Source organism: Emydura macquarii, unplaced genomic scaffold (genome assembly GCF_026122565.2).
Source record: "Emydura macquarii macquarii isolate MOO-44397 ecotype Brisbane River unplaced genomic scaffold, CSIRO-AGI_Emac_v2 contig_1390, whole genome shotgun sequence".
In the NCBI taxonomy this organism is placed as follows: domain Eukaryota; kingdom Metazoa; phylum Chordata; order Testudines; family Chelidae; genus Emydura; species Emydura macquarii.
In genome coordinates, this window is record NW_027131527.1 from 17,574,690 (window position 1) to 17,598,795 (window position 24,106).

At 38.2% G+C, this 24,106-nt stretch overlaps 1 protein-coding gene across 1 annotated transcript in view; it reads left to right on the forward strand.

Moving 5' to 3' along the window:
• The window catches only part of PCDH15 (protocadherin related 15), a 714,631-nt gene that overhangs the window by 459,232 nt on the left and 231,293 nt on the right, over nucleotides 1-24,106 (forward strand). Inside the window, exons 18-19 of the mRNA XM_067552760.1 lie at nucleotides 1,402-1,495; nucleotides 18,639-18,767. Of these exons, the coding sequence (XP_067408861.1) occupies nucleotides 1,402-1,495; nucleotides 18,639-18,767 (223 nt within the window). The remainder of the gene's footprint in view (nucleotides 1-1,401; nucleotides 1,496-18,638; nucleotides 18,768-24,106) is intronic.

The following is a 24,106-nucleotide window of genomic DNA, read 5'->3' on the forward strand; positions in this document are numbered from 1 at the left end:
CATAAGAGAAGAACAAGGGGACATACAATTAAGTTAAAAGGTGGGAAATTCAAAAGTGATAAAAGGAAATACTTTTTTACACAATATGTAATTAAATTGTGAAATACGCTGGCACATTCTCATTGAGGCCAAGAATTTACCAAGATTCAGAAAGGGGTTAGGTGTTACATGGATCAAGAATATCCAGAGCTGTCATAATTAAATATGACAAAAAATTGTGGAAGGGATATTAAGCATCATGCTTCAGAATTTAAGCTAGTTTCTAACTATTAAATATCAAGCTGAGACCAAATGTGGGGGACAGATTACTACACACCATCTGCTGTGGTGCTCTTACTTTCCTCTGAAACATTGGGTGTTGGCCACTGTCAGAGACTAGATTTATCTCAGATCTAATCCTATATGGCAGTTCTTACAGGCTGGGAAAATTACAAGAAAAATAGAGAGTTCCTTGTGGAAGCACCAGCTATGTCACCCAAATTATAATAGAGATTAGCCTGTTGCACAATTAGGATATTTACCACTAGATAAAGACTAATAATAACTGCTAATTTAGTGATTATTATGAGTTTTAGTCCACATTGAGAATCTGTTTTTTTTACTTGGCACCACAAAGCAGTTCAAGAAGATATTCAGACACCTGACCATGGAGATCTGGAAAAAAATCCTAGTGTGCATTATTTGTCTTTGCTATATACATCAGTTTCTGTTTTGTAGTATTTTAGCACAACACAAGTTCTTTCATGGCTTTTCTGTTTTTAATGGACATTTTGGGAACTGTCTTAAACACAGTAAATGGATTTATTCTCCTTTACACAACACCTGCATTGATGGCGATCTTTTCTTACTAGGGAATACAGTTCCTGTACTGGTGAGCACTGAAAAAGAATTGACTCATTGCACACTCATTCAGTACACTTTTGCAATGAGTAGAAAAGTAGACTTTTCTGTAAAATGTTCAGTGGTTTCAATACTTGGATCTTTGTGTGTGACATTTCTTAGTGTAATACAATAATCTAAACACTTTTCTGTCAGGGCTATTGGGAGTCTGCTGTGATGAATACACTGCTTAAGATTTTCTTGTTGTTTATGACAGTGGTACAGATCCCTTGAATGAATGATAGCCTTGTGTTCAGTCTGGGACTATCTATTGTATAATCCTGTACATCATCAGGATTATACTTTAATCCTAAATAATACATATATGCAACCATAAACCATTAGAAATAGGCTCATCATTTTACAAGCATTTACCTATCATAGGATCATAGAAGGTTAGGGTTGGAAGGGATCTGAGGAGGTCATCTAGTTCAACCCCCAAAGCCTTCACTTATTATCCAAAGCCTTCACACAATTATAATACGTCCTAAAAGCTAATTTCATGTTTTGTTTTATTACTAGTTCTGGACTTCTTGCCTTAGGAAAGCCCTTGGACAGAGAAAGCACTGATCGCTACATTTTGATTGTTACAGCATCGGATGGCAGACCAGATGGGGTGAGTTTCTACTGAAAATTTAAGGAAGTGTTTAGTTATGATACCAAGACTGTTGGGAGCTGGGAGTAGTATAGCCATAGAATCTTTTATCTAGGTCTTGAATGAATATATCTGTGACCTGCAGCAATTTCCCTATATGCTAGAAAGGTTTGTGCAGATACCTCCAGTGCACCGCTTTGAAAACATACCACTTAGACAATAAAACAAAAATTATTTTGCCAGCTCATTTTTGACCTTTCTTTGTTCTGCAATAACAAGAATAAATGCAATAAATGCAACTGTTTGAGACATCCCATTGTGTAGGATCTTGTGACCATTCAATTTCCCTGATACTTGGAGTCCAGGCTCCCCTCCTGCCTCCTCCTGCACAGCATTTTGAAAGAGCAACCTTTTATTATGTGCATCCATATTTTGAGTCATTTTCTTTGTTCTATTAAATGTATTACTCACTCTTTGCACGTGGCAAGTGCTGTTCTGGTTCAATTTTTCTAAGCACTTATGGAAATCAATTTGAACACGCGTTTGCCAATCTTTTTCTGAACTATAACAGGCATTTTTCTTTTACTTGGAAGTGTAGCAAGAAGTTTGCAGCTTATCAATTAGGCTTCTTTTTCTGCATGTTCTGCCAGTGGCAATTAGACACTTGTGACATTCAGTGTTGAGAAGTTAGACTAATCTATCTGTCTCATTACTTTCTAATGATCTTTTTAATTGCCTATTGTTATTCCACTTCCCTTAAACTCTGTCAGCTTGTTTGTTTTTAGCGTCTGAGATCCTTGGAGAGGGACCATCCATCTTTTGTGTTTCGAAAGCACCTTGCACATAGTTCAGCCTATAATAAGTAAATAATTTTGTTGAATTACTAGCTGTTCATTTCGGGTTTCTGAACCACTTTTTCAGAACCTTAACTAAAGAACTAGAAGAAAATCACTTTACTCTTAAAATGAATTTGAAGAAATTCATCTAGCATATATTGGCACTTTTAATTAAAATGTAAAATGTTTTTTAAAAAATAATTCCCACACAAAAGCTTCATTAACTCAGGTTACATCTACACTGCCCATTCCTTAGGGCAATACGTAGAGTACATATGCTACCTGCTCCCCCAGAATGGGTATAAATAGCAGTGTAGACACGGCTTAAGTGAGTAGAGATATGTCTGAACCCTTAAGGTATGTACTAGGTACATACCCTACATGTCTCTCTAGTTGCCCAAGCAGTACCTCCCCATTCACACTGCTGTTTTTAGCAGTGTAGTGTCCCTCTGCCAGAGCCTTTCCCTACTGCTTTCCCTCTGTGAGAGCCTTTCACTACCATGTGTAGCTACACACCATAATGTGGATGTAGCTTGGTTTTCACTGTGGCGTGTAGCAATATGTACCTTGCATGCTGTCGCAAATGCTGTACAGTGTAGACATACCTTCAGAGTAAAGATCAGTCAAGTGCAGTTTCTCACAATAAGACAAATATTAAAAATGGAGGAAATTATTCCATAAAGTAACACTCACACCCAACACAAGTCTCCAAATATCATGGTGAACCCACACCAACACACAGTAATACCATATTCTCTTTTAGTGGAACAATATGATTATCTTCAATGTGTCTATCAAACAGCTGAAAATCACATTTTATATTTATACAGATGACTGCATCTAAAATGTGCTTATACTTATGTGTAGAAAACTGGATGGGGTAGTAGCAGGGGTGAAGATATTATTTGACACAGAAGGGGCACTCATCAAAGAAAGCTCTGCATTATGGCACCTCCAAGACTGATTATGGGCTGGTCCTCAGCAGTTTAAAAAATATATATATATCCCTTCAATGCTGAGTGCTATTAGGATCTCCCTGCATTCAGCTGCTGGTACATCTCCTGTGCTGGAGCTGGTGAAGGAGCTGTATAGGGGAAACCTATGGCTGTCCTACACAGTTTCTACTTGGGGAGAATTCTCTCCAGTAGTTTTTACAGCCCTGGTACAGAGCCATAGCAATATACAGGAGCCATAACAGGACCCATAATCTCAGTCTTTCTCTTAATAGTCTAAATAAAACAGTCTTAAAGTAATTTTTGTCTTAATGCTTTAATTTTCTTGATACTTTGAACACTTCTCCATCCTTTAAGTTCTGTGAGCTCAGTAGCTTTTCCAGCAGTAGTTTCAGCCCAATGGCCATTTTTATCCCCCACTTTCTATTGCAAATACTACAACTGAAGAGTTAAACAACTCCTATTATGGTTCTGGTAATAGACTAAAGAGTGCTGCTGGAATAGTATCCAGGCATCCTGAGGATAGTTGAAAATATTTTCCTTCGTTTTTCACCTTAAGGGACCCTTCCCTCTTGCCCACCCAGAATTCTCTTAATTCAACTTTTAAAGTAAAATCTAGTGTTATAGCAGCCCAGCCATTTCTTAAGTGTAGCAGCTGGGCTGGCTTTGAAATGTGACATTTTTTCTTTGAAGTTAAATTGCCTAAAGCAGTGCAAAGGAACCATTGTATGCGTCCCCGAGCTCTGCCTCCAAGCTCTACAGGCATCTGGTCTGATGTACAATTTCTCTTTCACATGAAAAGCAACTGACTTTCCTTTATGTATGGAAAGTGAAACTTCATCAGTGCCAGTTATCTGCAGCTGGGTGACCAGGTGGGCAGTTTCCTTCAGAGATCAGGTGCCATTATGTCATATATGAAGAAGCTTCACAGTCATGAAATGATCTAGTGATAAAATTGGTGATGACATTCCTGTGTGGTGTTGGGATTTTATATAAAGAGAAAGCATTGTCCAAAAGTCCCAGCTGGGCAGTCAAATACTTGGTGTTAATAGACCTGTTCTGATGCCAATCAAAAATATTCAGTGGTCCTTTGCTGTTGGTTCAGATATTTTAAACGCAGGTGGCATGGGGAGTTCACCATGTGAGTCAATGAGATTTCATTTGTGGTGCCCTTTTCTCATTGATTACTGTAAATAGGAAACCAAAGGTTACTTTTTAAGAATGAAGATTACTGCAGGGTTTTTTCTAACTGTTCTTCCTTAGACATTGTTACAGAGACACATTCTTTTGTGGAAAAACACTGGTGTTACTTATAAAGAAGAACAATATAGAAGGAGGAAGGCGTGTTTCAAGTACCTAAACATTGTTATATTAATTATTTAAGGAATAAAACTACTTATATATTTTAATACAGTGAACTGGCATACAATTCTGATTTGTTTCATCCAGCAATATGCTACTTGAAACTTAATGAATTAAGTAGATTCAAATATACATGGGAAGTCTTAGCGTTTACATTAAATACAAAATCTGATTTAAGATTTAATATGCAGAGGAAGGAAAAGTATTTTTATTTTCCATAAAAAGATTCCTCTCCTTAATTGTAACATGGATATTTTGGCTTGGGACACTTTGCACTCCCATTACTCAGAATAAGTATTAGAAACAGTGGTTGAATAACCACTTCAAAATTGTCAAATTATTCCATTCGATGTTTCCAAGAATACAGATATTTGGGAAATATGTGGAAACACCTACTCAGAGTAGAACAAGGAAACACTTCTAAATTTTCTTTCATTTATACATATTTTGGCAGATTCAAAGCTGTTAGAATTCTGTGTGGGTTCAGCTGCTGAATACACTGGACAGCGTTCTGTACAATGCCTTAGTTGCTTCAGTTTGATTGATATTTTCAGCTTAACTGTCTTACGAATGAAAACTTCTACTGCTCTTCATCAGTTTTTTAAGAACTTTAACTTCTTCTCTTCCTGTTTCTAAACAATAGTGTATACAATAGATGCCTTTATAAAATGACACTTTGTACACAGGCGCTCTGTGTTGACTGAGAGTTGTTTGAAAAGATAACTTAAGTAATATTCCTTGTTGAGTTTTCAAATATATAAAGTGGATTGTAAAACAGTTCAATTTAAGAGCTTTTCAAGTTGTATAGAGTTTCATTTCAGAAATACAATTTACCCAATGAGTAATGGGAAAGTTGGGAGTAAACATTGATAGAAAACTTTTATATTGTTGGTTTTAACCTATTTACCCAATGTAATATGTCATAAACTGTAGAATTGTTTTAGACACTACTGCTAGAATATAAATTGATCCTATTCATGGAAATAAATCAGCAGTGTGTAGGTTTTTAACTGACCTCTTATAACTTCAACAAGCAATACTGCTTTCCATTTTGCTGCACAGCATGTGTGATGACATTTTATCACTTGGTTCTTTCTCATACTTCTCATATTTATATAGACACCATGGGTATGTGTATACTGATGGCGGCAGAGTCGCCGCTGCCAAATTGATATTTCTGGATTGATTGAGTGGTCAGTGTAGACCCGCTCAATCGGTCAGAAAGTCGACTGAGTAAAACCACTGCCTCAAAGCATAGCGCTGCGTCGACGGGAACACGGTTCCCATCGGCACAGTGCAGTGAAGACGGCACGCAGAAGGGAAGCACAGCAGTTGATGGGAGATATGCAAGCTACTCTGCGTAGTTTGCATAACTCCCATCGACTGTTGCCGAATCTCCACGTAAGTGTAGACCAGGGTTATGAAAAGTTGAAAAAAGTATATGCAGATATCATAGTACATCTCCTAACATAGTCACTACACCTCCATAGGAAATGCATTAGGACATATATAGAAATAATAGTAAGTTGTATTTCCTTTCCATCTCTCTCTAGTCCCGATTCAGTAAAGTGCTTTAGCAGGTATGTAAGTCCATCCCTATTTAGGGAACCACTTAAGCATATGCTTATGTCCCACTGACTTAAATGGGAATTAAGCACATGCTTTCTGTTAAATACATGCTTATGTGCTTTCTGGTATTGCAGTTGCTGCTTCCATAGAGACTCCCGCTTTAGTGATGAATAGTGCTGGTTTTTTTCATTTTGTTTTTTTAAATCCCCCATGCACAAGATAGTGACTTGTAATGTTTCCCTACCAAATGCCGATGTGTAACCTTTTTTGATTATTAATAGTGAGGAATGGATAAAATGTTATACATTCTGACGATATTTCACAGTGTCTTGTATTGACTTGCTTTAAACTTTTTGTGAAAATTCTCTTTCCTTCTGAGTATTTACTCTAAATGCTGGGAAACACATAGATTGGGCTTGATTTTTATAATTTAGCAGGAGGTTCAAATTAGGCTTTGAAATGGAACTCTAATTGCAGTCCTACATATCCAGATCACCTTAATTTGGGAAAAGCTGAGAATCAAGTGGAGTGGTTAAGCAGCAATGTTGTAGGGAGCTGAGCTGGGAGAAGGTTTCAGAAGTGTGTTGCAGCAGCTGAAGTATGAGTAAGAGAGTGAGAAATTGACTCTCTCTTCTTAATTCATGAGGCCGAGAGATGTACGATTTATCAAATTCTTTTTCACTAACTAGAGAATAAAGCCTGCTGTAAAAGAGTAAACAGAAATCTATTCCTAACTGGATACACTGAACTCATGTACTGTACTTCTTTCAATATTTATTTTGTTCCTTTACCGTTATAAAGGAAGAATTACTCTCACAGTTCTTCATATTCACCAGAATTTGGTCTGATGAAGGCGGCAGAATAAACTAGTGTTGAAAGAATTTCCATCTTGGCAGTAGAGATTTCTTTGTCAGAGAACGTCCTCATTATGCGAAAAATGAATCATGGCTTAGGTGATTTTCAGACCAGTCACAGCATTGTCACCTGCAATAGAAAATCAGCGGCATGAAATACAGTGGCACTTTCTGACCACACATGAAACTGAGCTGCATGCAACTGGCAGTAGAGAGGAGGGCTTCCCTTACAGTGTTTGCATTTACCTTCTTTCCACCCCACCAAAAAAGTGTATGCCTATAATAAACTATGGGCCTTCCCTCATATTAACTGTTGTGCCAGGTGATTACCCTGGTGTCTGTTCAAAAGTCATATGACCCACAGTTTACTTGCTGTGCTCTATTTTTTGCTCCATTGATAGGCTAAAATGAGGCTTAATGAAGGATATTTTCTGATATCCTTGTCAGTCTTTTGCTGTGGGTGCTAGGGAGTTCAAGGAAGTCTTGACAGTGTTGCTTAGGAGCCCCTTATTGGAATATACACATATACACTGATTTTATTAAACAATCTTCTGAGTGTGGAAGTTACCAAGGTGAACTAATGGCAGAATCACCAGTAGATGTCACATGCATCCCAAAGGAGACCAGTCTAGTTAACTGAGTTAGAGTTAGCAGACCATATATAAGGGTTCACATCACATCCTCATTCGAGTGAAAAATAGCACCAATTTACACTGTATGTCCATTATTAACATTGCAAAAATGATTATGCAATCAGATGAACTTGATATAGGTTTGTGAGTCTAGAAGAGAAAAATAGAGAATTCCAGAGTTCTTTTGTCATGAATCACAAATGCTAGAAAAAATAACAGCAGAAAGGGGGGGAGGGAAATCTAATGCCTCTTGGAGATATACTTTTGTATCATCTTTGGTTGCCCAGCTCAGTGAATTAATTCACTTCTAATGGTTCACTAAGTTGTGACTACTGTAGAAATTATGGTTGATTTATTTAGAAATGCTGGTACTAGATCAAGAGCACATTTGGGTACCATTGAAGTTTTCAATTAGACAAACAAACAAAGTGTGTGTACTTTCTATAAATTTTGGATTAATTTTAACTATCTAATTAGGGCCTCAAAATCAATACAATTTTCAGGCTATTCTAAAAGATCATGTATTCTCCTAAAAGACCAAGATGAATGTTGAAACAGGATAGTGCCTCTATGACAGAATGATTTATTACAACATTGATGCAAATGTAGGATCATGGGAATTGACAGACTGGATCTGAGTCAAGGTGCATGTAGTTCGGTATCCTGTCTCCAACAGTGGCCAGCACCAGATACGTCAGAGGGAATGCAAGAATCACACAGTAGATAATTTTGAAGTAATCTGTAACCCATGTTAGGTCTCATTCTCATCTCTAATAGAGATTGCTTTAAGCCCTGAAGTATGAGGTTTAATAACCCTTCCACAACATTTTTATTAACTGAATTTTCTATATATCTATATAAATATCTAAACTCTCTTAGAATCTTGTTAAATTCTTGGCCTCAATGACTTCATATGGCAGAGAGTTCCACAGTTTAATTATACATTGTGTGAAAAAAGTATTTTCTTATTTCATTTTTAATTTCCTTTTAATTTCATTGACCGTTCCCTTGTTCTTGTGTTATGAGACTGGGAGGACAGATGCTTCTAATCTACTTTTCTGACAGCATTCATTATTATATATACTTTTATCTTGTCCCCTCTTATTTTTCTTCTTTCTAAGGTAAATGATCCCAATCTTTTCCATTTATCTTCCTGTGAGTATTGTTCCATGGGCATGATCATTATCATCATCTTTCTCTCAAGGTCCAATAGTTCAGCTATATCACAGGTATAATAATATAAGAACTTGCTTAAAATACCATCACCCCTGCAATAATATGTATAGCAATGCACACTCAAGGTCAAAATAAAAGCAATGTTGGGAATTTCAGAGCTAGGTTCTAAAATGAGCCTTGTCTGATCTTGTAATGATCCAGTAACCCTTGGTTCTCCCTAACACAGTTATCTTTGATGTGAAGAGGCCAGGTTTCCAGTAAACCTCTTTAGATACCTCAGAGATGTGCAGTAAACTTGTTCTCTTCCCCCATATTGCCATACAGATTAGAAGGAAGATCTGCTTCACCCTGCTGTATTTTGTGGGGCACCTTATCCCTTTCTCACTCACTAGTTTCTCTTTTCTCTTGCTTTACACTGATGATCACCCATTTCTCTCTCTCTCTTCTATGTCTCCTCTTCATTTTCCCCCCCTGAGGCTAATCCCTGAGCACTAAGGATTCCAGAGACTTACTGCAGGTTCCCCTCGCATCAGAATTCAAGTTGTGTTGAAGAATGACACAATTTCACTCCTCCCTTGAGTGACTGAAAGCTGAAAGAAAGTGTCTTGTTCCCTCAAGTGCTCCTTTGTAGAATTATAACAGCATTCAGACTGGTAGTCTGTATTTGTGGATAGCCCATAATGAGCAGGAGAGAGAACATTTGAGCAGGGGCAATACAAGATGTTTTAGAGGCTAAGATTTTATTTTTTTTTTCGTTAGAAAGATCATTAGGAGTTATAGGTCATGGTTTAGATCTGAATTTTGAAATGAGATTGACTATGGTAAGAGAAGCTCTCTTTATTGGCTTAATGTTTAACAGTACTGTCAAAGACCATCATTACACATAACTCGAGAAATTTATGGGTGTCATTTAAATGCAGCAGGTTGACTCATCATTGACAGCATCGGGAAAACAACAATCACATTTGTAGAAACATTCCATTAACATTTCCTTGTAATAGAAAAAAAATCTTTGTCAAACTGACAGCCATTTATTTTCTTATGTCTATGATTTCTATATCGTGTTTTCTCAGTTTACTAAATCTAAGAGATTCTATTATTCTGCATTCTGCAGAATCAAGCTAGCTTGTGAAAATCCATTTAATTTCAGTGTGCTTTTGTGTATCATCAACAGTGAACATTCTGGAGCCTTCTTATTGTTGACAATGATTTTGTAAATCTTAAATAAGAACTTGAGATTCCAAAAATAAGTTAAATATAGGAAGGACAAGTTTCATAAATAACTAGTAAGCCATTGAGCAAAAGCTAGTACAAGAAGCTAGTTGAGTGCATTATTATTTTTCATATATTTTTAAAATACTTTGAATGTATATAAGTATATGGTATATTATATTATGTCAAAACAAGACAAATATATGAGGGTATTGATTCCTTGTTAAAGCAACTTTCTGTGAGCTTCCTAAGGATTAATAATTATCTGATGTCAATTTATTGCAAAACAGATCCCTTAAAGGTTTCTGAAAATTTGCCTATGCATCTACTTAGGGTTTCCATGATGAACAAACCTGAAAAGAGTATTAAAATGCTAGCCTCTGTGCCAGTGTTTTGCCAGATTTTGTTAGCAGTGGATCTACTACTAATAGCAGAGCTACTAGAAACAAAATGTGATATTCAAAAATTATTTTATTTTATCTTATTGTAAATTTCTTTTTGAACATAATTTGGGCAGAAGGCTAGTGAGATCATGGATATGTCAATGGTGGAACACAAAATAAGAGGGTATTTATGTTTAACGCAGTGGGTTAAATATCTCTTTCATTAGTGTAGTTTTTGCACAAGAATGATAAAAAGATAGAGAAGGATGGAGACAAGCTCTGACAAACTAAGGCGCCTATCCTCCAAATCACTGAGGCTCTACAGAGGTTCAGGGATCTGCCCACAGGAAACAAATGACAGGATCAGGACCTAAAGAAGAATGAGCATTTTTAAGCGTAGGGTAGAAGAAGAGAGATTGGAAGCACTTCAAAAATATCTAGGAATTTATTTTTATAAACTGTATTTTTATAATAAAGAAATTGACTGAGACCGGTAATAGACAGAAATAAAAGAAACTCTGAATTCCTTGGACAGCCAACAGAGCCTATTTTACAAACATCATGTTAGATTTTCTTGGAAATGTATTTTGTAAATAGTCTGCCTGAGACTACTTAGGGGGAACAATAGGAGGAAAAAAAGATTATTTTAAACCTACAGCAAAGTTTGTTGGCTAATCAAGATTCAAACTTTTATTTTTTAAAGCTGCTTAAGAGAGTTGATAAAAATCATTTGAGGTCCTATTTTGACAGGTAGAATGATCATTTGGTGAAGACACTGGACTGGAAATCAGAAGAGCTAGGTTCAAATAGACATCCTCTGTGACCTTGGGCAAATCATTTCATTACTCTGTGTGTGTCTATGTTGCAGCTGGGATTGTGCTTCCCAGCAGGGGTAGATAAACAAGTGTTAGTTCTGCTCAAACTAGCAGGCTAAATAATAGCAGCGTGGGTTCAGCAGCTGAGGCTAGCCACCAAGTGCATACCCTGGGAGTCAGACAGTCTTTTACATGGGTGACTAGCTCAAATCAGTATGGGCAAACTGCTATTTTTAGTGCGCTAGGTCAAGCAAAGCTAGCGCATTTATCTACTCACACTGGGAAAAACACTCCCAGCTGCAGTGTAGGCATATGTCCCGTGTGCCTCAGTTCCGAAACTTCTTTCTACACCCCACTAGGTACCTATCTACCTTTAAAAATCCAGCCTGAAGTACCTAAGTCCCTTTTTTTAACTGGACTTTGGCTCATAAGACACTTAGATACTTTTGAAAATTTTATCCAGCATCTTAAAAATAATTCATACATAAGACTCTACAGTTGAGCAACTGAGAGTATTACAATGGCAGCAACATAAATATAACAAGAACTGAATAATAAATTCCATCAACAAAAGTAGCACTAGAGTTTCAGCTTCACCCTACTCCTAGATCCCCATCGGACAAAGAAAAAAGATGGGCTTTGCAGAATGACTTAAAGGTTAACAAACCTAGACTATTATAGATTGGGAAAACTCATTTGCTAAAGAAGGAGCCCTAGTGGAGACCACCCTGCAAGCAGCTTCCTCCTCTTTCATGCCATTGGAGCTGTAGTTCTTCTTTGAGTGGTGTCCCTGTGGGTGCTCCATTTTAGGTGATGGCACATCCTCACATCCTCGATTGGAGATTTCTAACAGCAGTGCTCATCCAGATTGCTCATGCATTATCCCTGTCTCGCGGTGCCTTTGGCATCTTGCTTGGTGTGCACACAAGCCAACCCGCTCGGTCTCTTCTCAGCCATCTGCAGTCTTAGACGGAGCTCTCAGAAGTTCAGATCTTTAGCTCATTTTTAGCAGTTAGATAGTCTCTCTCTAGCATAAATTTCATTTGTTAATCAGTTACTTACTTTTCCCCATTTACCTAGTTCAAAAAAAATATTTTTCCCCCTCATAGATTAGAATAGGTTTTCACTCAGGCAACCAGCTGTTATGCCTGGTTCATCAGAATTTAAATGATGCACATCCTGCAGGGACGCAATGCCAGCATTGGATGGACACTCTCAATGTGGCACATACCACAAAAGTGCACCCACTGCAAAAACTTAAAATTGAGAGACAGAAGGGACAGGAGCCTCCAACTTAAACTTATACTAATAGAGAAGTCATTGAGACTCTCCTTAGACCCTGGCCAACAAACCTATTCCACACAGAGGTCTCCAGAAACCTCATCATCGGAATCCAAAAGAGCTCAATTCTCAGGAAAATCTTGGAGGAAATGAGCCACAACCCCACCTCAGAGAGAACCAGCAAAATCTCTCTCATCTATACCAATTGCGAGGACATATGAGGTGCCAGGATCCTCCAATACCACCCATTCAGTGACACTGAAAGACATATCAGGTGCTGGTGCGGAGTTGAGAGTAAAAAATAAATCAACCTCCTCCACTACAGTACCAAGAAAACAAATGGCACTGAGACCATTAACACAGGTCATTCCGCCTCTGACTGCCCCAACAACATCGGCACTGACCCTGACGACGGCACTGACTAAACCCGCTCTGGATGTCGGCATCAGCGGAAACCTCAGCACAGAAACACGCATCAATGTGGTACTATTGCCACCAGAGCGAAAGACCTATAACTTCCATAGCACAGTCGCTGCTATTCAGCATGGATAGATCTCAAATGCATATGACACTGGACCAGGCTCTCTCCTATACCATTCTCAAGTGATGAAGAGAATGAGGAAGAAGGGGTTTTTTCCTCTCAACACTCCTCACCTATTAAATCAACTGCTGAACCCATAAAATATAGATCCTGCACCAGACACCAGATGCATTTATGGTATGGACCACCATGACTGTGACCACTCATACCTTTCACAATGCAATGGCCCAACTGGGATGCCTGATCTGCTTATACGTGACAGTATAGCAGACTGCCTAGCTCTTACAGGAAAAGAGTTAGATCACCATCACAATCAATCCCATCTGCCTCAGAATCATCACCTAAAACAGCTGAGAATATTGACCAAGAACCATCCCTTCTGTCCCATAACCTTCACTGGATGAGGCAATAATACCTGCACGTCCTACAAGTGCAGATGACGTCCAATAGTTTCAGGAGTTATTCAAATGGGTGGCAGAGAACCTGGAAATCCCACTTGAAGAGGTTTCTGAAATGCACCACAAACTACTCCAGATCCTTCACACCTCTACTTTGTCAAAAATTGCACTATTGATTTAATAGCACACTATTAGAACTGGCCAACAACATCTGGCAAACAGCAGCAACCATTCCACATGTGTAAGAGGGTGGACAAAAAATATTAGGTCCCATTAAAGGGTATGGAATTTCTTTTCACCCACCCCCACCCAACCCTCTTCTCAACAGGGCAAACAGCCCCAGTATAGATCCATGCCTCAAGATAAGGAATGGAAAAGACTAGATCTATTAGGTTGCAAAGTATATTAATTTGCTACTTTGCAAGTCCGTGTAGCAAAGTATGCCACATTATTATCAAATTACGACTATAACAACTATTCAAAGATCCTGGGATTTATTAATGATATCTCTGAGGGCAGTAGAGAACAATTCAGTGCACTTGTTAATAAAGCACAGCTCATGGCCAGAAATGTTCTACAGGCCTCTCTTGACATAACTGATACAGCTGCAAGGTCAATAGCTACAGCAGTAGACGTGCGCGGGGCATCTTGGCTTCACTCTGTGGGACTAATTAAAGAATTACAAGCCATGATAGAGGATCTCCCTTTTGACAAAGATTGACAAGGTCCTGCACCCCATGAAGGACTCACAGGTCATGTTGCATACACTTGGCATATACACACCTGCAACAAGAAGAAAACAGCATAGATATCAGGCATATCAATGCACATACCACCAATACACTCAACAATTAAGACATTACAAACCACAATGCAACAAAGACCACAAAGGCGACAGCAAAACCATCAACAAGATTCGACATCACAATTGTCATATAGTAAACAACAATTTTGAAAACTTGGTCAAGGGTCTGAACAACCTTCCTTACCAACCAGTGCTGATGACATCAACCATTCCACTTTGGACATCATCTATACTCTTTTCAACACAGGTGGGCTTCTATTACAACAGACAAATGGGCATTGGAGATCGTACACTGAGGATACTCCATCCCATTGACCTGTATCCTTCCTACCCAACCTTCTTCCCCTCCCTCTTCAGGGACCCCGCTCATGAACACCTATTATGGAAGGAGATCAATTACCTTCTTCATCTTGGTGTTGTAGAACAAGTACCTCAACAACATAGAGTAAAGGGGTTTTATTCTCACTACATTTTAACCAAAAGAAAAAACGGGGGATGGAGACCCATTTTATATCTCAGAAGGCTCAACAATTTGTGAAGATACAATGATTCAGGATGGTCACGCTATCTACAATAATACCAACACTGGAATGGGAGAGACTGGATTTCAGCCCTTGACCTATAAGATGTCTACTTCCATATAAGAATCCATCCAGCACACAGAAGATTCCTCAGATTTACGTTGGGGGAAGACCACTACCAATACAAAGTGCTTCCCTTTGGCCTTACCATTGTACCAAGGGTATTTTTGAAGATGCTCACTATAGTACACTTTTGCAAGCAAGGAATAATAATATTTCCATACCTAGACAACTGCCTGATAAAGGCGCACAGAACCAGACAGAAGCCATTCTAGTCACTCAGCAATCAATGTCCACTCTTTCAAAATCTAGGACTAAAAATAAACATGCAAAAGTCCACTTTGAAACCACTACAACAACTGGAACTCATAGGTGCTCGCCTAAGAGCCAGAGCGTCATTGCCAGAGAAAAGGTTTATCACCATAACCAACTTGGTATCATCAGTAATAAACAGCCCAATCATAACTGCATTCACATGTCTCCAACTTCTGGGGCACATGGCAGCCGTCACATTTGTAATGCAACACGTGCAACTACACTTGTCTGCTTCAAGGACTGGCTTACAACCATCTTCAAGCCACACAAACACGGCCTAAACAAAAGACTTATAATGCCAAACAAGGTCAAAGGCTCCTTACAATGATGGACACAACTCATCAACACATGCTCAAGGATCCCGTTCTCACAGGAACCACCCTCAATAATGATTATGACAGACACATTCTTGATAGGATGGGGAGCTCCCCTACAGAATCATGCAACCCAAGGTTTATGGTCACAAATCAAAACAAGTCTCCACATAAATCTATGAGAACTCTGTGCAGTACGCAATGCATGCACTCATTTTCTTCCACTCATAAAGAACAAGACAAATAAGAATAATGATAACATCACATGCATGTGCTACATCAACCAACAGGGAGGTACATGATCCTACTGTCTATGCACCGAAGCAATGAAACTATGGAATTGGTACATTCAGCACAACATCAACATATCAACTGCTTACTTACCAGGATGCTAGAACACAACGGCAGACATCCTCAGCAGACAATTTGGTTCAAACCACAAGTGGGAACTAAACGAGACGATCCTACAAGATAGATTTCAGCAATGGGGTCACCCAACCATCAACCTCTTTGTGACGCCACAGAATTACAAATACCTTCGCTTCTGTTCGAGAGCGGACCTAGGAACCTGATCAATGTGTGGGATGCCTTTCTTCTCAAATGAGAGGCACCTCTCCTCTATGCATTCCCACCCATACCAATGCTATCCAGAGTAATACTCAAAATATGCACCGACAGAGCAAAAGTGATACTCTTAGCACCCACATGGCCCAGACAAACTTGGTATTGTCTGTATACACACCAATCACTCTCCCATTAAGCAACGATTTACTATCCCAAGACAACAGGAGGATTCACCACCTGAATCTGGACAAAATTCATCTGAAGTTCTGGCTCCTATATGGTTCCATCAGGAAGAACTAGAGTGCTCAGACCAAGTAAAACACATATTACTTAACAGCAGGAAATCAACAACATGGAAAACTTACCTTCAAAATGGTGTAGGTTTCAATATATGGTGCCAAGACTAACAAGTTAATGCAGTATCTGCACCACTTTCACTGGTATTTGAATACATCCTAGAATTTAAAAAAATCAGGACTTTCAATAAGTTTACTTCTTGGCCATCACCACCTTCCATCATAAAGTTGATGGCATCACAGTATTTGCACACCCAGCCACTAAACGTTTCATTATCAGTATTCAGATGTTCGTATAACCACAATACCATGGGACATGAACCTAGTATTATTAGGCCTAACCTAGTCCCCATTTGAGCCATTAGCGACATTCGCTGATGTACCTGTCCATGAAAGTGGCATTTCTAGTGGCCATCACATCGGCTCATTGTGTGGAAGAAAGAGGGGCTCTCATGACATACACACCGTATACTGTAATTTTCAAGGACAAGGTCACTTTGAGGCCTCATCCAAAGTTTATACCTAAAATAGCATTGTCATTTCATACTAACCAACCAGTTCACCTCCCTGCGTTTTTCCCAAAACCTCACGGAAACACACAAGAGGCCTTATTACACACATTAGATGTGAAAGGTGCACTAGCATTTTATCTAGACAGAACCAAACCCTTCAAAAAATCCACAAAGCTTTTCGTATCCAGCACGGAATGATTCAAGGGCACAGCCATCTCCACACAGAGACTGTCAAAATGGATCTCAGGGTGCATTCATTTATGTTACCAAGAAAAGAGCTTACAAACACTACAAGGGGTTAGAACACATTCCACCAGAGCAATGTCTACATATATAGGATTCCTGAACAACATACCACTAGCAGACATACGTAAAGTTACTACTTGGACTTTGGAACATACATTCACAAAACATTACGCCATCAATCAAGCATCAGTTTGACACATTGATAGGCCTAATAGTATTATCATCTGTTACTCAAACAACTCCAAAATCCCTCCCATCCAGTGAGGGGCACTGCTCTAGATCTGCCTAAAGTGGAGGACCCACAGGGAAGAAGAGAAGATTGCTCACTCTGTGCAGTAACTGAGGTTCTTCAATATGTGTGTCCCTGGGGGTGCTCCCTACCCATCCTCCTTCCCTCTACTTTGGAGTTCAAGGCAAGGACTTTACGAGAGAATAGGAACTGAGGGGGGCGGGTCACGTGCACACTGAGAGAGACTCCAATGGTGCCGCAAGATGGGGATGATGCATGTGCGACCCGGACGAGCACTGCTATTCGAAATCTCTGATAGAGGATGCAAGGACGCACCAACACCTAAAGTCACCTAAAATGGAGCACTCACAGGGACACACATCTCAAAGAACCTCAGTAACAGTAAAGTGAGTAAGCTTCTCTTCAGGCGCCTTCTTTAACTGCAACTGTGACCATGTCTCATGAGGAAAGAGGCTATCTCATTGGGCTTGCCTACTCAGTTACTGGGCATCAAACCCAGTCTAGTGAGTTACTGGCATCAAGCCAGGGTATGAATCTACAGTGCACCAGGTTCTGATGCAGTAACTTGCCATGCGGTCCGTGGAAGTCTTGGAGTGTGGCTTGGCATACACTAAGCTGCACTCCAAGACTTTCATTGTGCTGTAGCAGTGACCACACAGGACTTGAGTGCCTGGCAAATTTGTGCACTGTGGATTCACAACTTGACTTGAAGCCCAATAACTCAATGTGTAGACAAGTATTTTGACAGGGTAGGTCCAAAGCCTAGTTATATTAGTGATTACATTTTTAAAGATAAAAATTTTCTCTGGCCTCCTCAGCAGGTAATAAATCTTTGAACAGATTACAGTTAAACTAAATGCTGTATCCTGGAATTCTTACATGAAAAAGAACAATTCGCTTTTATGGGTTTTAATAAGAATTTGGTTCAGGGTGAAAACTAGCTATTTCTGCCAGAAAACATGTTGTTTCATGATGAAATACAACCTAGGAAGAAAATCATAAATGTTCGTTTTCCAAAGGTAAATGAAATGGTTCCGTTATTGGTTTTTGCTTTCACATGCCCTCCATTCTCCCAAAAGCTGAAAAACTAAAGGCAAAACTGTTTCACTTTTCATAGACCAGGGGAAGAGTAATATTTTTAGTCTGTTCCACTAACAGTGTTTAGTGCTTTTTCGAGGACTGCTGTCATCCCACATAGTCGTAAGATGGTTGCTTAATTATTATCCAAAAGTACAAATATTTGGCTCACTATTTTATCTTTCCCTGCAGACCTCAACTGCCACTGTTAATGTGGTGGTGACTGATGTAAATGACAACGGACCAGTCTTTGATCCCTTTCTACCTAAAAATGTATCTGTACAAGAAGAGGAAGTAAATGCGTTTGTCGGGCAAGTGAGGGTAAGTTATTCAGTGTGCTTAAAGATTACAGTGCAAAACATTAAAGAGACTGTGAATCATAGAATTAATTTAGTTTAGAAATACACTGAGATTGAGAGAATAATCTTATTAAATTACAAGGTTTTGATCCATCAATTATAAGACTATATAAGACTATATAAGACTTCCACATGGGTGAAAATACAGTAACTAAATAGTCTGCAGTATAAATGTATTGTTTGTTCTGTCGTTAAGTAGAGAAGCTTACAAACTTTGCTTTACATGTTTTAATTTAGTTTTCTTTATTTTTGATTCTGCTATTAGCTGAAGGCAATTGTTTGTTTATATAGCATTTAAAATACATTTTTTTATTTTCAGAACCATCTTTTAGTAATGTCTCATCATGATGCACTTACACATCATGCCATACTGTATACTTTTTTCAAACTAATTTCTTTTTTTCTATAGATATTTGCCAATGTTAATATTTGTATACTTCCCTATGAATAGTTAATCAATACTAGCTCCACTATTTACTGAAAAATGTGGTGACACATTTCTACTGAGAAGCTATGGAGTAAGAAATTTTTAAATGATAACTTTGGAGTTTCCAGTTCAGTTTTGTGGTGAAGCAAGAGCAACTTGAAACTGTTAACTGATATTAATGGGGAATTGAATTTTTTTTTTAAAAAGTCATGTTTTAATTTTATTTTTACATCTAAAACAATACTCAGTAAAATCCCTCTGCCCATATGTGTCTTTGTTTTGGGCAGTACATATGCCTGTGTTTTAGGTGAAGGCTGCTATTGTTCTATTCTGGTTCCATAAAGGAGCACAATGGTTTCTTACAGCTATCTTAAATGTAGGGCAGTGCTTCTGCCCACCAGTTCAATGATGTTTCACAAATCCACAAGACTATTTTTCCACATCCTGATAAGGAAGTAATTTTTAAGCTCCCAGCCAGAACTGAACTTCATTTTGATATTATGACTGGTTGCAGAGAAGATGGGATTCATATGATAGGCAGACTCTTTTTTTCTTTTTAATTATCTTAATCCTGCAAGTAAACCAACTCCCTTTTTTTCTCCTATAGGAGATGAAAAGTTTTTTTAGTGAAAGCTCCTTCCCAGGTTTATAAATTACTGACCCGTCATTTCTATGAGAAATCTGACTATGTAAAAATTATGAGACTATAAAAAAAGTTCCTACCTCCCGTGATTACAGTATGATTCTAATTCATTTTACTCTCAAAGCCCTCTCTTCTGAGATAAGGTCCGAATAACTTTTACTTTGTTTCAACCAGCCCACAGAAAAGAGATATCAGCAGGCATGGGGAGAAGTAACAGACAACACACTACATCTGAAATATTGAGAAGTCTTTTGATAGCTTATTCCTGTATGAAGCATGATAGAACCAAGTTTTATCAGTTATTGTCATGTTTATCAACATCCCTATCTTCTGCTATCAGGCTAAAGCTGTCTCTATATTTTTCGGATGTTGGGTGCATATTCTGATATCCCATATTCATACATGTGAATAGGTGGGATGAAAAGGGGTTGGAGTTGATATTCAAAATTATTTTGTTTTTAGGCTTCCTTGAAAGCATCGTAATAGTGATGATGTTTGGCACATAGAATCATAGAACCATAGGGTTAGAAGGAACCGCAAAGGTCATCTAACCCTCTGCCAAGATGAAGGATTTGTTGGGTCTAAACTATCCAAGACAGGTGGTGAGCAAACCTCATTTTGTAAAACTCTAGTGAAGGAGCTTCCATGACTTCCCTAGGCGTTTTTTTTTCCCATTGTTTTACTGTTCTTACAGTAAGGAAATTTTTCCTGCGATTTAGATTCAGGCTTGGTCTAAATTACTTAGGTGATTCGGCGGCAGTCGATGGGAGTTACTCAAAGTACGCAAAGAACTTGCTTAACTCCCGTCGACTTCTGTGCTTCTCTTTTGTGCACTGTCTTCACTGCCCTGCACCGCTTGAGGAGGTGGTTCTAGCACATCGACTTCTGGATCGACTGAGTGGGTTTCACTGACTAATCAGTTGATCCAGATAAGTCGATCTGATGGCGGCAACTTTGCCGCCGTCAGTGTAGGCATAGCCTCAATCTTCTCTGCTGTAGTTTGAGCCCATTGCCTCTTATTCTGCCCTCTGTGGCAAGAGAAAATAATTTTTCTCCAATTCTTTATGGTAACCTTTCAAGTATTTGAAGACCCACTATCCTGTCCCCCCATAATCACCTCTTTTCCAAACTAAACATACCTAGTTCCTTCAGCCTTTGCTCATATGGCTTACATTCTGTCCCTTTGATCATCATTGTCACTCGCCTCTGGATCCTTTCCAGTTTCTCTGCACCCTTTCTATACTGAGGTGACCAAAATGGACACAGTACTACAGCTGAAGTATAACCAGTGCTGAGTAGAGCGGTACTATCACCTCCCATGATTTATATGCTATGCCTGTGTTAATGCAACCCAAAATTGCATTTAAAAAAAAAATACTGCAACAGCATTGCATTGTTGACTCATGTTGAGGTTGTGATCCACCACAACTTCCAGATCCTTCTCAACGGTGCTGTGCCAAGCCAGTTATCCCCTATTCTGCATTTGGGCATTTGGTTTTTCTTCCTTAAGTGTAGCACTTTACATTTGTTTTTGTTTAGTTTCATTTTGTTGTCTATAGGTATTTTTAACTGCAAATAACTTTCCAAATATTATTTAATCATGCTGATTTGTTGTCCTTTACAATAAATTATAACCACAGTTGGAAAGGAATATATATTTTTTACAAAATATTGATTGATTTTTTACAAAAGTTGATATGATGAGTTTTGATCTGATTGAAATAATGTCTACTTTTAACTAAACCTCAGGATAGCCATTTGAAAAAGCAATATTTATAATGCAATGTTTTTTCACCAATGACTTTTAGTGGAAGTTAGGTAGGTAACTGGTATCTGTGCCTTTAAAAAAGCTTTTCCACTATATTTAAAACAAAAAACCCTAATGTTCACCAGAGTGTATAAACAACCCTTTGGCAGTAGAGGATGAATTCTGAAAACAATGGAGGAAATACTGATGTGATTCCCATTAAGTTAATCACTTTGAATATTTCCCCCACGTATTTTGCATGGGGAAAATCTTGTACTGCAGAAGAAAGTATTTTAGCATATTTAGCGTATAATTTTAACTTATTTCCTGTGATGCTGAAACCATCCAGTAAAGTAGCCTGTTCATCAGTTAAATCCAAAACCAACAACCATACAGTTTTATTAGTGCAGCTCAACTACAGGGGTTGCTATTAAAATCTTTACAACTGCCATTTACAATCAATTAACATTACCATGGTATTCTTGGAAATATATTGCAGCAATGTTAATTAGGTGAAAGGCAAAACTGTACCATATTTTAATGGTAACCATTGTATAGTATTAATACTCTTTACAAAATATAGAGGGTATTAAGAAATGCATGTCTGCCCTTTTTAATCAGATTTTCTTTCATAATTTTTTACATGATGGTCTCTGCTGTCCTTCTGAGATGTCTAACACTGAGGTTTCCTCAGCAATCACAAATTCACTCCACTAAAACATAAAGCAAAATACATTCAGAATCCCTCACTGATGTTTCATGACTGAATGTAGATTTCCTTGCTAACATTTTGCTTTAGAATAAGAAAGTTAGGGCTAAAAATAGAATCCTATAAGGGCTATGATTACACCATAGTCCTTATTTCCCAGGAAAACACAAATCACTGTAAATTAAAAGAATTTCTATTAGAGATGGGTGCCTATTATGGACCTGGAACAAGTATTAATATTCTGTGAACTAACATAACTTACAGCAGTTCTGATGGTAGGCTCTTTTTCTGTCAGCTGGAGCTCTTGTAGGCAGTGGCTTAGAGTACCGCCTGTGGGGCTTGGGGAGCATACTGAAGATTAAAAGAACAAAAGTTAAAAAGGATAAAGCTGAAAGTGTAATAGATGTATTTCAAATCCCTTTTATTTTACACAATGCTGTCTAAATTGGGGCAGTTGGAGGTGTACTAGATTCCCTGCTGTTCTAGGCATCCCCCTATAAGTCAAGAGAAGGAATGCTGACTGATGTTCTTTTTGAAGGGCTGATGTGAAACAAAGGGTTTTCAAGAGTTCAAATGCACAAAAATGACAATGAAATTTGTTTCAAGACAAATTCCTTATGACCATTAAAGTTTCTTATGATATTAAAAAAGTCTGCTGAAGAAATGACATCCCAAATGACCTGCGATGTAATGTGAAATATTTAGCAATATAAACTCATTTTCTGAATTTTCAAGAACCTTCAGCGTTGGTCACATGGATCCCCAGTTCCTTAGCTGTATGACAGGTGGAGAGGAAATAGCTTTAGGTGGGTTATGTTTATGTATCAGCTGCAAAATGTGCACTCAGGTCTGAATTCTGATACTGCTGAATGATGGAAAGACCCTGATTGTTGTTTGATGCAGAGCTTTAGTAAATAGCAAATGGTTTACTATGAAGCCACTGATGACAAGATGCAGAAATACGTTAATAATAGGCAGAAGACTTCATTCTTATTTTTATATTGATTCCATTTCCCCCATTTCTCTCTCCCGGTCACATTTATTTTGTGGACATTGTTATAAAATTCACTAATGATTAATGAAAATCTTCAAACTGAGCAAAGCTATTTAAGGAGAGAGGCAGGAATATGAAAGGAAAGGAAGAGGAAAAGAAAGCAAAGGGAAGGAAAATATAGAAAAAGAACTATTTATTTTTAAATTGCATGATTAAAAGTCATTACATCTGTTACACCACATAAACCAGTCCATGATAGGACATAGTAACTGGATTGTCATATAATAGTAGGTGCTCAATCTGCCATAAAAAGGAAATACTGTAAATAGGGCTCAGTTTATGAGAAGCAACTGTATACACACCCCTTACATATACCTCCACCTATTAATTGTCACTTTTTCACAGGAATCACTTTGAAGGTGCTCTTTCTTGTGTAATAAAAATAAAATATATGAAATAATGTGATGACTGTGTGGTATGGAGCTGTTTTTGGAATGGGCATTGAAAAAGGAAATAGAAGTGGATGGAGAGAGATGGGAAACTGGCAGAGCATGGAAAGGACAAAGAGGTGTAGCAGATATGGAAGAAAGTTCAGATGACTGGGGATGACACAGTGGGTTTTTAAGATGTAGAATATTTGTAAATATTTGTAAAGAAAATTAAATATTTTTTTCTGGGTGATAACTGGATACTACTGAAACATGTTTACAACATTAGCTCTTTCTTAACACGGTTACAAGGTTTTTTATTTTGAATATTATGAATTCTCATCTGCTCCTGA